Source organism: Castor canadensis, chromosome 2 (assembly GCF_047511655.1).
Source record: "Castor canadensis chromosome 2, mCasCan1.hap1v2, whole genome shotgun sequence".
In the NCBI taxonomy this organism is placed as follows: domain Eukaryota; kingdom Metazoa; phylum Chordata; class Mammalia; order Rodentia; family Castoridae; genus Castor; species Castor canadensis.
In genome coordinates, this window is record NC_133387.1 from 14,679,972 (window position 1) to 14,692,457 (window position 12,486).

The window sequence follows — 12,486 nt, forward strand, 5'->3', positions numbered from 1 at the left end:
TCTCTGCCTGCTTAATAGCTCATTAGGCAACTTTGTGAAAGAGGCAGATGAATCCTTCACCAAAGGATTCACCCAACACCGTGTGCTGGAGACCTTCACATGAATCAATTGTTGCAATGGCTTTCATCAGTTAAAAATAGATCTGTTAGCACCCCTCTTCACAGCAGAAGCTGTGCTTGGGTTTTCAGAACCCAACAGCGCTACAGTTGAAGAATGAGCATCCTGGAGACACACAGTGCTCAAAGGGGACCCCACAAAGCTCTGTCTTGGCTGATGGCAGGTGACATGTTTCCAATGATGTCTCAATGGGTGATCTCTTTGAATTCCAGACTTCTATGGTGTATACAGCCAAAAGAGTTTTACCATGTTTCCGTTGAAGTGTATCTGTGCAATTTACACTGAAATAATTCTTCTTAATGAAAAAACTCCACAAACTATTTTAAATGCTAGAAGCAATTCTCCTATATTGTAATTATCACATTGCCTTGTAATTACTTGCTTTGTGAATGTCTCCCTCCAATCCCGCCCTTCTCCACTCCCAGACTACAGCTCCTTAGAGAGCTCCCTGTGGCCTTGGTATCTACTACAAGCCTGATACATAGAGAAACTCAGTAACTTTGGTTCGATTCAGTTCATCTGAATTAAAACGGAAATGTCAGTTTCTTAATCTGTTATATTTAAATGACTACTCAACAGAATTTACATATCTTGAATACTCCTTTTAGTTTCCTATTGAGTGACTGACTATACTAAACCAATGCATTATGGGAAATAAGCAATTATTGTTATGTATTTCTATATTTGGGTCCTTCTGTGTCCACCACCCAAAAGAAATTAATAACCCTGATTACTAGAGTCTCTAAGGCAAATCTCATATTAAAATTAAATAGGTATGGGGTATACTTTGCTCCATGCCTAGCACAGGGGAGTGCTCTTTGAACATTAGCTCTCTGTTCCCATGTGCTGCTTAGTGTCTCTGATGACTAAAACTTGTAGGGGCAACAGTATGGTTACAGCTGTTCCATTCCCTGGCACCAGCTTTATTGTTTCATCTCAGGAGCAATGAGTAACAATCAAGTTGTTAAAAATTTGGACATCCAATTTTTTTCCAGTGAATAGGGCCCATGCACACAAATGATAACTGAGCAACATTAAAGAGAAGAAAGATGTTTCTGCCTAAAGAGTTGCCTCCTTCAAAGTTCATCAACTAAGAGATCTTTAATATCAGGAAACAATAAAAGAGCACTCATTTGCATACAAATGTAAACTGAGCCCTAACCTTTGGAAATTGGGAGAAAAAAAGAGGCAATAGGAATACCTGAAAAATCCAACAAGCACATAGATTCACAGGACCAATGGGTCAGCACAAAGAACTGGGCCAGCAATGAGCAGGAGCTCTCCTGCCACAGACAGGCACAGATCCCCATGGAGCAGAGGCATAAAAATAGGCAACCAACTCTGCTTGCTCATTAAGTCACCCCGTGGTGGCAATGTAAGTCTCTGAGGATCCCTGGCCAAGAAATTCCCTAACCAATGGACACTGATGTTCTGATCTTTACTAAGAAAGCACACAGGAACCCAAAGCCTATCGTTCAAAGGCACACAGAAACTTGTAAGTTGAGGCCAGACTCTACCCCTTCAGTGACCCCACCCGGGTGCAAATCCCCAAAGCAATGCAGTTATCTGGTCTCATCTTTCACAAATGGCAACTCAAGGGACTAGCATGTTACCACAATAATATGCCAAGCAACTTGGAGACATGCTAGAGTTAAATCCCAAGAGAAGATTTGTCAGGTAGGTGAACTCTTAGATGTATATTAAGGTAGTGAAATAAGACTATTGTCTAACTGGTAGTGGTTTGATTTGTTGTCACTATTGTTCTCAGTTTTTTTTTTAATAGCTGACTCCCAAAATTGGTAACATAATCAAACCAACAGTGGCAATTCTGACCCACAGATATTGGCACTGTAAGGACCCACCACAATGTCTTGAGACTGACCACAGATCTCAGAAGGAGGCACATCCAATCCATCAAGCCTTCCAAGAGACATCACAGCACAGTCACAGCCAAAGAGACATGGGTGTACTTACGCAGGGCATGCCACTCGTCTTGACGGATAGTCCTCGTGATATTGAACGTGAGGTTTCTGGGGATGGTGGCTGAGGAGTAGTGGTACTTGATGTACGTGCATCGCTCAATTTCTCCTGGAAAAGAGAGACAGGAAACCAAATCTTAGTGAGTAGTGGCCACATCTAAAGCAGTTCTGAGATCCACTGTTCTGTTCTTGTTTCATGTTGGGCCTGAAGACACCTCCAGTTTATCATACAAGGCAGTAAGTTCGACTCAAGAGAATAGGACCACAATCAAAAACAACACCGATTTAGAAAAAATACATCTGTGGGATTGTGCAGAGGTAGGAAGAGACAAAGTTTAGACTATTAGAAGCTAGCTTTAAAAAAAAAAAAGAGATACTCATGTTTTTCTAATCTTTTTAAGAAAATCAACTTTCAAGTCAAAAGAGGAACTTTGGCATCAGAAAACATTAAGTTTCCAGACAGGGGTCAGAGAGCAGGCTTCAGTCTCAGTGATGTTATTTGTGCTTTCAGTACACACAGTCTTCTGGAATGGTAATGGGGGCAGACTGGAGGGGGAGGTGGGTCTTCCCTTTTCTCTTCTCCACCCTCCCCAACCTCACCTCTGAACACAAAGCACTCAAATCAATCTGTGTCTACTTGAGCCAGTCTCTTCTCAGGTTTCTCGGACAAAATTGTAGCCCCCTTAACAAACTCAGCACATGGTCTAGTATGACCTTCACAGTAAGTTGTCAATCAAAGCATGCTTTGCAAGTAAAGTTGTCAAAATGTCCCTATACCTTAGGACAGAGATTTTTAAAGGGTGATCCCAGGACCAGTAGCATTAGTATCCCCTGGGAACTTGATACACATTCAATTTCTCGGACCCAACCCCAGAATCAAAAACTCCAAGATAGAGCCTGGCTGAATCTTCTTAAACCTTCCAGGTGATTCTGTTGCATGCTTAAGTATGAGAACTGCTGCCTTAGGGAACCTAACAGAATTGCCAGTGTACTAATTCAAAATTCCACCATGTTTGCAAATTCCAAAAGGAAGGCCAGATTACCTTTGGTCTCCTATAGGTATTTCTATTGATGCTTGCTTATCTGGGGAATATTAAAACTCAATGACAGGGCATTGTAAAGAATCAGGAAAAGAGTGATTTTTAAAGGTTAGGGGTTTTGAAATTTGGTTTTGCACCTGAATGGATTTTGATGGTAATCCATTTTGCACCCCACTGATTTTCAATTTATAACTGGTGGCACCTGATTGAATTGTTTGACCCCTGGCCCACTGTCAGCAGGGAACCTGGCAATTGGTAGAGTGCCATAATTTAGACAGTGCCTTGTGAAAGTGATGCCTTATTGTAAATCATATCTGGACAACTGCCCAGGTGCCAGTTGCCTGCTATTGGCAGACATTCCTCTAACAGGACAGACTCTATCCAAAGAGGCGAAGTTCTAGAAAATAACAGACATTCTTTACTATAGCCTCAGTGTTTCAGCTCCTCCACCTCTGCCCCCTCATCCCACACCCTCCAGCAGTCTCTCACATGTCCCCAGTATTCCCCAACCCCCAGAACACCTCCTCTTCACACTTTCATCCATCATCCTGCTAAACTTCTGGAAAAAGTATCCACCAGACCATCTCCACTTCCTCAACTCAAATCCACACCTTCTCTAATTTCATCAATAGCATGCTTCCTCCAGTCTACAGCACGTCCCCATGTCTCCTCCTCCCTGATTCGATCCCTCCTTCCTACCATCAACTGGTCACCAAATTCTGTCAGTTCTATTTCAGAAAAGACCCTGGAGTCCCATCTCTCCTCTCAGTCCCCACTTCCTCCATAGTAGCTATCCTAATACAGTCACATGCAGCATGACTATGTTTTAGTCAAAGCCTTTAAGAGTGTGCCACCCGGTGAGGTCCTGGCCATCTTATTTTGTGTAAGTGCACTCTATGACGTTCACATCATGGCAAAATAGCCTAATGACAGATTTCTCAGAATGTATCTCCATCACTGAGTGACACATGACTACAATGGACTGTCTCAACAAACAACCACATTTGCTTGCTAGGTCGGAAGAAACTGACCTTGCAACCCAGTGGTTTCTAATGCATGGCATGTCAAGGTGCACACAGAGATCTTTATCCTACACCCAGTGTTAACGGCTTGAGGTATCCCACTCCTGGGTTCTGCACTTGTCCCATCAGTGAGAAACTCTGGTACCGACATTATTTCATTTAATCCATTATTTGTCCCGATTAAATAGGTGTTACTATTATGGTCATCTCGATTTACAGTAAGAAAATGAAGGATCAAGAAGATTAAGTGATTTGCCCAAGGAAGTGACCTCACCAGGAGTAGAACCCAGGATTGTCTAACCAGAGCCTCCCTCTACGAGGCCACCTTCCCCCTTGAAGTATATCCCACAAAGGAAATGGCGTGGTCAAATTTCCTTTGTGGAATATATTCAGAGACCTCTGTTGTCCTCTTTCACACACAGGAAGAACCCACAGTCTTCGGGCATAAAGTCCCAGCCCCCTCTCCAGCTCCCTTTGGCCCCAACCTGCACACCCCCAAGGCTCCAGCGGGCAAAAACTGACTCTGGAGCATCCCTTCACTACAGCTCCTATTCTCCCTGCCGGCCTCTCTAGGGACTCCACTGGTCCTCCCATGATAGCTCCCAGCAAAGCCTCCCTGCATTCAGGATAACACCCGCAGCAGTCACCCATGCTATTCCCTCCTCCCCTCCTGGTCCCTCCTTATGCTACAAACACACCATTGGCTGTGATTTATCTGTTTACATGCCTCACTCCCCCACTAGATTATGAGTTTCTCAAGGGCAGGGAGATTGTCTTACTCATTCATCATTCTCTCCTGAGCCCTGGGAGCAAGGCATCATCAAAGTCATGGCTTTGAGGTAAGGCATGGATCATATGAGGCACCCTTTGCAAGACCACAGTGGGCAAAGAATCTAACTGCTCTTATTACATTCAAGGAATTAAAATAATTGGGGCAAATTAGAATGTGGTGCATCAAAGGAGGTGATCATTGCAGAACTCTGAGATGACAGCACCCCCTCCTCCCTGTCCAGAGAATGTGAGAAGAAACATCGCTCACAGCCAGGTAGAAGAGGAGTTTCTTGTGGTACTTGGCAAATGTAATCCAAGGGGCAACTAGGTCATGGTTTTGGGAAAAAGGGGGGATAGTATAGGAAAAAGAGGGGAAGGAGATATAAAGAGCAAAAGATTGGAACAAGAAAACCATCAGCTCCTGGTTGGACATGTACAGTCAGGCAGGTTGTGCCCTGCATAGGGGTACCTCCTGGGGTACTCAGTGCTGAAATCCACCTGTTGCTCTGCTCCTGGTAGGAGGTGGGGGTGCCCTGCCAGAGGTGCTGCCTGTATCCAATTTATTCAAAAGTCCCATATCTAGCAGCAGCTATGCATGCAATAATTGTGAAATCAAACAAAACACATTCCCTTGCACTTGGATGCCACTGGTGATGTGCAGATTGGTGCCTGTCACTCGTGTCTGAGAAAAGTGCCTGATTCCTAAGCTGCGGTCAGGATCTTTCAGCCTCAACACAGACCCAACAAGTTGCAAGAGGACCCAGGCGAGCTGGAGCCAGTCCCCTAACCTCTCCCACCTGCAGCCCACCAGGCCAGTGAGTAAAAGAGGCTGTTTGACTCTCAGCAAGAGCAAGAAAGCAAGGAGCAGGCAGTGCAGGTGGCGGCCAGAGAGCCTGCATGGAGCAGCAGGAACAGCCTCACTGGAGGCCCTCTCTGTTTGCTTTGCCTCGGGGATGTAAGCATCCTGCCTTTGACAGCAATTAAATTTGAAAGATTCAAATATTGCCTAAAAAGAAAGGCAAAATATTTATCCATGTGTCTGCAGGTCCTGTCAGTGTGCTGGGCTTTCATAAATACAGGCACCATCTGGGCACCCAGTACGTGTGCCCAGAACGTGGGCTTCCCAGTGCAAACAGGTTTCATGCACCAAGCACTGCAGAGGGGTTACCTGGCAGGCTGCAGGGAAGCCCAGGCCCTTACCTGGAAAGGAAGACCAACCTACCTTTACCTGTGTCTGCACCCCAGCCCAAAGACCCTGCTGCCCCCTCAGGAAGCCAGAGCCCTGAGAACTGGCTGGTGAGCTCACAACACAGCCCCTACTATGGCCTCAGTCATGCTCTGCCTTCTGAGCTGTTGACCCTCCTTCTGCATGCCAGGGTCCCAGCAAGCAGAGAGGACACCCAAACAGGTGACTTAAGAAATAGCAAATTAATAAATGATCTGATTTTCAAATGGGCAAAGGTCTTGAACAGAAAGAAAACATTTAAATGATCACAGAAATGCAAATCAAAACCACAATAAGATACCACCTTACACCTGTTAAGATGGCTACCATCAAAACATAAATTTAAAAGATGATGGAGGAGGTGAATTCAATTATGATAAATTGTAAGAACTTTTGTAAATATCACAGTGTATCTCCCAGCATAACAATAATCATAAAAGTAATTAGCTGGGTGCTGGTGGCTCACACCTATAATCCTAGCTACTAAGGAGACAGAGATCAGGAGGCTCACGGTTCAAAGCCAGCCTGGGCAAACAGTTCGAGAGATCCTATCTTGAAAAACGCTTCACAAAAACAGGACTGGTGGAGTGGCTCAAGGTGAAGGCCCTGAGATCAAGCCTCAGACAGTGATCACCTACTTTGGCCTCTCAGATACCTGGGATTCACCACCATGCTCATTTTATTGGTTGAGAGGGGATCTCACTAACTTTTTTGCTCAGGCTAGCTTTGAACCATGATCCTCCTGATCTCTACCTCCTGAGCAGCTGTATTATAGGCATGAGCCACCACACCCACTTTTATTGCCGCATCATTCACAATAGCTGAAATATGGAATCAACCTAAGTATCCATCAATGGATGCATGGATAAGGAAACTGTGGTATATCCATATGATGAAATACTACTCAGCCTTAAAAATGAAGATGCTGCCATGTGTGACGACATGGAAGAACCAAACACTGCATGATTCCACTCATAAGAAAGATCTAAAATAATGAAACTCACAGAAGCAGGGAGTGGAATGGTGGTCACAGGCACTGGGAGAGGGAAATAGGAGTTGTTCAATAGCTACAAAATTTCAGTTCTGCAAGTTAAGTACATTCTAGGGCTCTGTCACACAGCACCATGTCGCACAACTCTCTATCACACACTCATAACTCTGCTGAGAGGGCAGATTTCCCACTAAATGTTCTTACCTCAAAAAAAAAGGTGGGGATGACCCCTCAGCTGAGAACTGGGCATAAAGAGGACGGAAGAGGATGGGACAGGGACCTGGGGCTGGCGACAAAGGAACTGGCACTACAGAAGGCCAGGAGGGAGGTTCTCTTAGATATTCATTTTTAAAGCTCTTCTTAATCAGTGTGAAGATATTGCCCCGAGTCACTAATATCTAACTGTGAGTGAGATCCCCATACTCCTTCCTCCAGACCAGAGGGGCCCTCAGCAGCAGAGTACCCCTAGAGAAAAGAGATGCTGAGAAGTATGAAGAATCCAAGGTGGCACCGGGGAACATGGGTAATACCCAGAGGCAAAGCTATCACCTTACACTGTGCTTGGCACTGACCCAAATGGCCCAAGGAAGAACCAAAACATGAGATGTCCCCACCTCTCACTTTAAAGGTGATGAGGTGGACTGGGCACATGACAGTCAAGTGTATTTAGGAAAAGCTGGGTTCAATTGTAGAACTTTTAAGAAATATACATGATGACTCCTTTAAAAAAAGGGACAATTACAGCATGCAAATGGGCCCAGACTCTTTGAACCCCAAATTCTTCAAATTTACAGAGAAGTTTCTATCACTGATCTGTGAGTTCATGAGAGTCAGAAACCATAAGCCAGGCATAATGGTGCACACCTGTGATCCCAGCATGCAAAAGGCTGAAAGAGGAGGACTGCAAGTGTGGCTACATAATGAGACTCACTCTGTCTCAAAAAAGAAAAATCAGATTTCTTTTGTGCATATTCTACCCCTGGGCCAAGCATAGCAATATCACATGGCAAGTCCTCAATATATATTTGGATGAATGAAAAATAAATATGGGGTCTGCTATTTGATCATATGCTCAACCAGATAAGTTAACTGGCTCCAAAAGTTTGCTGGTCTTTTCTCAGAGGCCACATCTGTGAGCTATCAGTACAAGTAGCTCCAGGGTCAAATGCCTGGAGTTTGCACAATGCCTTGAAGTGAGTCTGGCATCTCTGTGCACAGAACTGGAGCTGGCACCTTTAGTAACCTACACCATATCCCTTAGCCACCTGCAATTCCAGCTGTCACACAGCTGCAATAGACAGGATTCTTTGACAAGCTGGCAGCACCCACCAAGTTCCCTCCTTTTTTAAAGAGCCCAAACTAAGACTAATGACCCAAAAGACAGCTGTGTGCATGGCTTATACAACTGTAAACACTGTGGGTGGTGATAAGTAAAAGGAATTGGGACAGTTTTGTGTTGAGGTTACCCTGAGGGTCACAGGGACACCTAGATGGTGGTGGGCTTCTCTCTTTTCAGCTCCTCTGTGCTTTTCCCCTTGCTGACATGGGGAGGGACTACAGGGTCATTTCCCAGAGACCCTGTGTTTCCTCCATTGCAAAGTTCCTTTTTTAAACAATGAGAAATCTGTTCCATGCCTAGCACACATCAGATGCTCACATTATCCCATGTCATCACAATGACCTGTGAGAGAAGCCTAATAGTACTATCCCTGTTTGACCAAAGAAGAAAGAGGTTATTCAGAAGATGAAGGCCCTCCTTGGAGCCACTGGGAAACCAAGAGAAGGCCAGGATGCAAATTGTGGCCTGTCATTCCATGATTCTCAAACACCACAGCCATAGAGTCACTGCTTGCTGGACAACTCCTTGGAAACAAGAATTCTTTTTTGCAGCCAGAGCCTTGAACACAGAAAGAGCTCAATACATGCACTGAAGGAAGAAGGAAAGGGAGGAAGGAGCAGAGGAGAGAAGGGGCATCAGCCTGTCTTGAAGGTTGCTCCTCTTCCCACAGTGCCCAGACTGCCTGGGTGCTCTTGTTGCTCTAGCCTGCTGCAGGGTCACAGGCCTTCCAGGTTCACTCTCATGCCTGTCTCGCCCACTGGGCTGGCATTCTCAGTCACTCTAGCCCAAGGCCTGGATGGTGCTCTGCACTAACGAAAGAAAGATTAAATAGCAAGTAGAAAGAGCACATGGCAATAAATGAAAAGTCAACAACAAAGAAAAGATGAAACCAGTTAGGGCTTTAAGATTCAGACTTCATCTCCTCTTTAAACAGCATTTTCTTTATAAAAAAAAAAAAAGTTAAGTTACATCTTAGCAGGGAGAAGAAGGAGGGAGATTTTCTTTTAGCAATTAGGAAATTTCAGGTGAATGAGTTTCCACAGAATGCTTTAGAAGCCCACAAGGGGACTGAGGTGAAGGAACACAGGAGTCCCGAAACATGAACCTTAAAGGTTCACAATCAGAGATAATAAAAAGGATAGGAGGCAAACCAGGGACATTCCAGGAACTCAGAAGGGCAGTGGGAATACCACACCCCCCATCAGCCCAGTCCCCAAGGTAGCAGAGAGGGAAAGAGGTGGGGAGGGTCTACCCTTAGCCACCCCCACTAACCAGCAATGTTGGCAAGAAGCTCTCCTTATTTAAGAGGCAACTCTCCACAGAAGCTCATTATAAATAATATCCCCACCACCTCCCCCATGTCTTCTCTTAGTACCTTCTGCTCTTCCCAGATGTTCTGAGATGAAAGATTTGCAAGGCTTATAGCTGCTGCAGGCCCGACCAGAAAGAATGTTTTTCTCTTCATACTGAGAAAAAGTGTTAGCTACATTTTTTTTATTTTTAACGCCTTCAGATGCATTCCCTTTTGTATGCTTTGGTTTTTGTGCTGGTGGTATCAGCATGGCCTTTTAATGTTGTTTTGTATGTATTGCATAGACTGAATCCTAAATATTTAATTCCTTCCCATCCTATGTTACATTAGTGTTTGGCATGAGTAGTGATCGGGCCTCCTGATTACACACACAGAATTTCATTTTCAAAACCTATTACCTCCCCTATCCATGGCATCACTACATATTTCATCCTTCCCCACCCCTATACACCTTCTACTGCTATAACATGGTTTATGTATTTCTATGTGCCGTAAAAGCTTTGAGATAGAAAAGCTTATGTTTTTCCTCTTGTACTTAATCATCAAAACGATATTTTGAAGATTGTTACTCATTTTAATAATAATTATTTAATGAATGCTTTCTGTGTTAGGTACTGCAAAAGTACTTTATTATGCATTTTCTCACTTAATCCTAAAAGTTAGACACTGTTATTTTCCCCATTTCCCAGATGAGGACATAAACTGGGTGTCCCAAGGACACACAGTTATCAGGTGTCAAAGGAGAGACTGACCTAGCACAGACCTAAGCATCACATGACAGTGTGTGTGTGAAAAGAAATTTGGAAAAATTTCTTCTGAAAGAAGGGTTCTTCTGAAAGTGGGGCACCTTCCAAAGATCTACGTCGCTCTTCATATAAAGCAAAACTTTTCTACTAGCAGGAATTTTCAGCATCTTCAGATTCTGCTGCTCTTCTAAAGAAGACAAAACATTTGCTTCTATAGCTCCCTAACAGGCTGGAGAGAAGTGAGATCTGTAGTAACACTGAGTGCAGATGCATAAGAAGGCTGAAAGTATGTCTACTGGCCTTGCATTCACGCCTGAATCTCACCACTCCCAGGATGGCAAAGGCCTTTGATGAATTGCTTCACATCTCTGGGTCTGCATTTCTTCAACTGCAAGATGCAGACAATAATGGCACTCAGCCCATAAGACTCATGAGGAATAAATGAGGAACCCATGTAAAAAAAATGCTCCATAGTGAGCAGTCAATAAAAGCTCACATCATTTATTAGTTATGCCTCTGGAGACACACATCCCACTCCCATATCACAGCCCATAAATATTTAAAGAAGACTCTTGTGCTCATCCCCACTCCTTCAATCTCCTTTCCTTCGAGCCGAACACTTACAAGTTCTCCCAACCACATGGTCACAAAGCCCATCACTATACTGGTCATTCTCAAGGTCCAGTCTATATGTCATAATCTCTCCGAGTGCCACCAAGAGCACTGGCCACAGTGGTTCCCATGCATGGTCAGAGCTGTGCCAACCCACAGGACCACAGGCACTCTGTGTGGATGGTAGCATTAGTTTGGTACCCTCTTAGTCTCATGGGAAGCCTGGTCACAGAGTTGGTCAACCAGAGGGGACAATGCCAAAGCATTTTCTCCAAGTAAGTTAAACCAATTCCATTCTACCATGTGTTGGGCAACTGTCTTTTCTCATTTGGGATTGTCTTTACGGTTTATTACCTCCATGTAAGATAGTCTACTTGTTCCAGCCCCTGAAGAACTTCTTGGATCATGGTCTTGTCATTCTATAAATTAGTGATTAGGCCTACCTCCATCCTCACCAAGCCATTGCTAAGATTCTTCCACACAGCAGTGTTGAAGCAGAACCCTCATTCTCATTCCAAGTAAGAAATAAAAACAAGGCTTAAACAAGGCACAAACACAGTATCTCCTTGTGAGCAAAACTCAAACCATCATAAGAGAACTCTTTGGTGTGATCGTTTAGCCTCCTCTGGTTCTGCCTCCTGACCTACCTCTCCCAGGCAACCTGGACATCATGAAAGACATGCCTACATCATTCACCCAGATCAACATGTCTAAGAATTGTACCCAAAAAATGGAGTGAGGTGAGCTTGTTTCACCTCTCAGCACCATGGCTTCCTTTCTGAGGGCTCCCCAATTATCTGTTTAATAAGCCCTTTGGACATCTTTTCATAGCTCCCTCCTCCCAGATGCTTGTCTGTGTCTCCAGAATCCCCTGATAATCTCCTCCATCATTGAACTCTGAGCACAGGTCACCTGTTTCCAGGCTTTCAGCACCTTGTATCCCACAGTCCCTCTGACCACCCCATCTACCTTGGCAAATAGGACAGCCACACTGTAAAAGTTACTTCTCATGCTCCTCCCTGCCCCTTCACATCATCGGGATGGACAGGAAGAACATTCTCATTCCAAGTAAGAAATAAAAACAAGGCTTAGCACTGGGTGACCACCACACACTCCTCTGATGACAACCAATTGTGCCACAAAGCACAGTTTTCAGTCCTCCAGCTTCTCCGTCCATCGCTTCATCAAAAGACTCTTTTCTGTGACTAAAAATTGTAGCATCTAACATTCTACAACCTTCTGTGCCAAAAGTCACCTCATCTTTGGTGGAAGCTAAACCTTTTAAATCCTGACTTCTTCATTCCCAGATACTAAATGTCTTTTTCCTTTTTT

General features: G+C 44.3%; 1 protein-coding gene across 1 annotated transcript in view; it reads right to left on the reverse strand.

The window, feature by feature from the left end:
- Positions 1 to 12,486, reverse strand: part of Tmem178b (transmembrane protein 178B) — a 378,518-nt gene that overhangs the window by 254,790 nt on the left and 111,242 nt on the right. Inside the window, exon 2 of the mRNA XM_074061837.1 lies at positions 2,092 to 2,205. Coding sequence (XP_073917938.1) covers positions 2,092 to 2,205 — 114 coding nt within the window. The remainder of the gene's footprint in view (positions 1 to 2,091; positions 2,206 to 12,486) is intronic.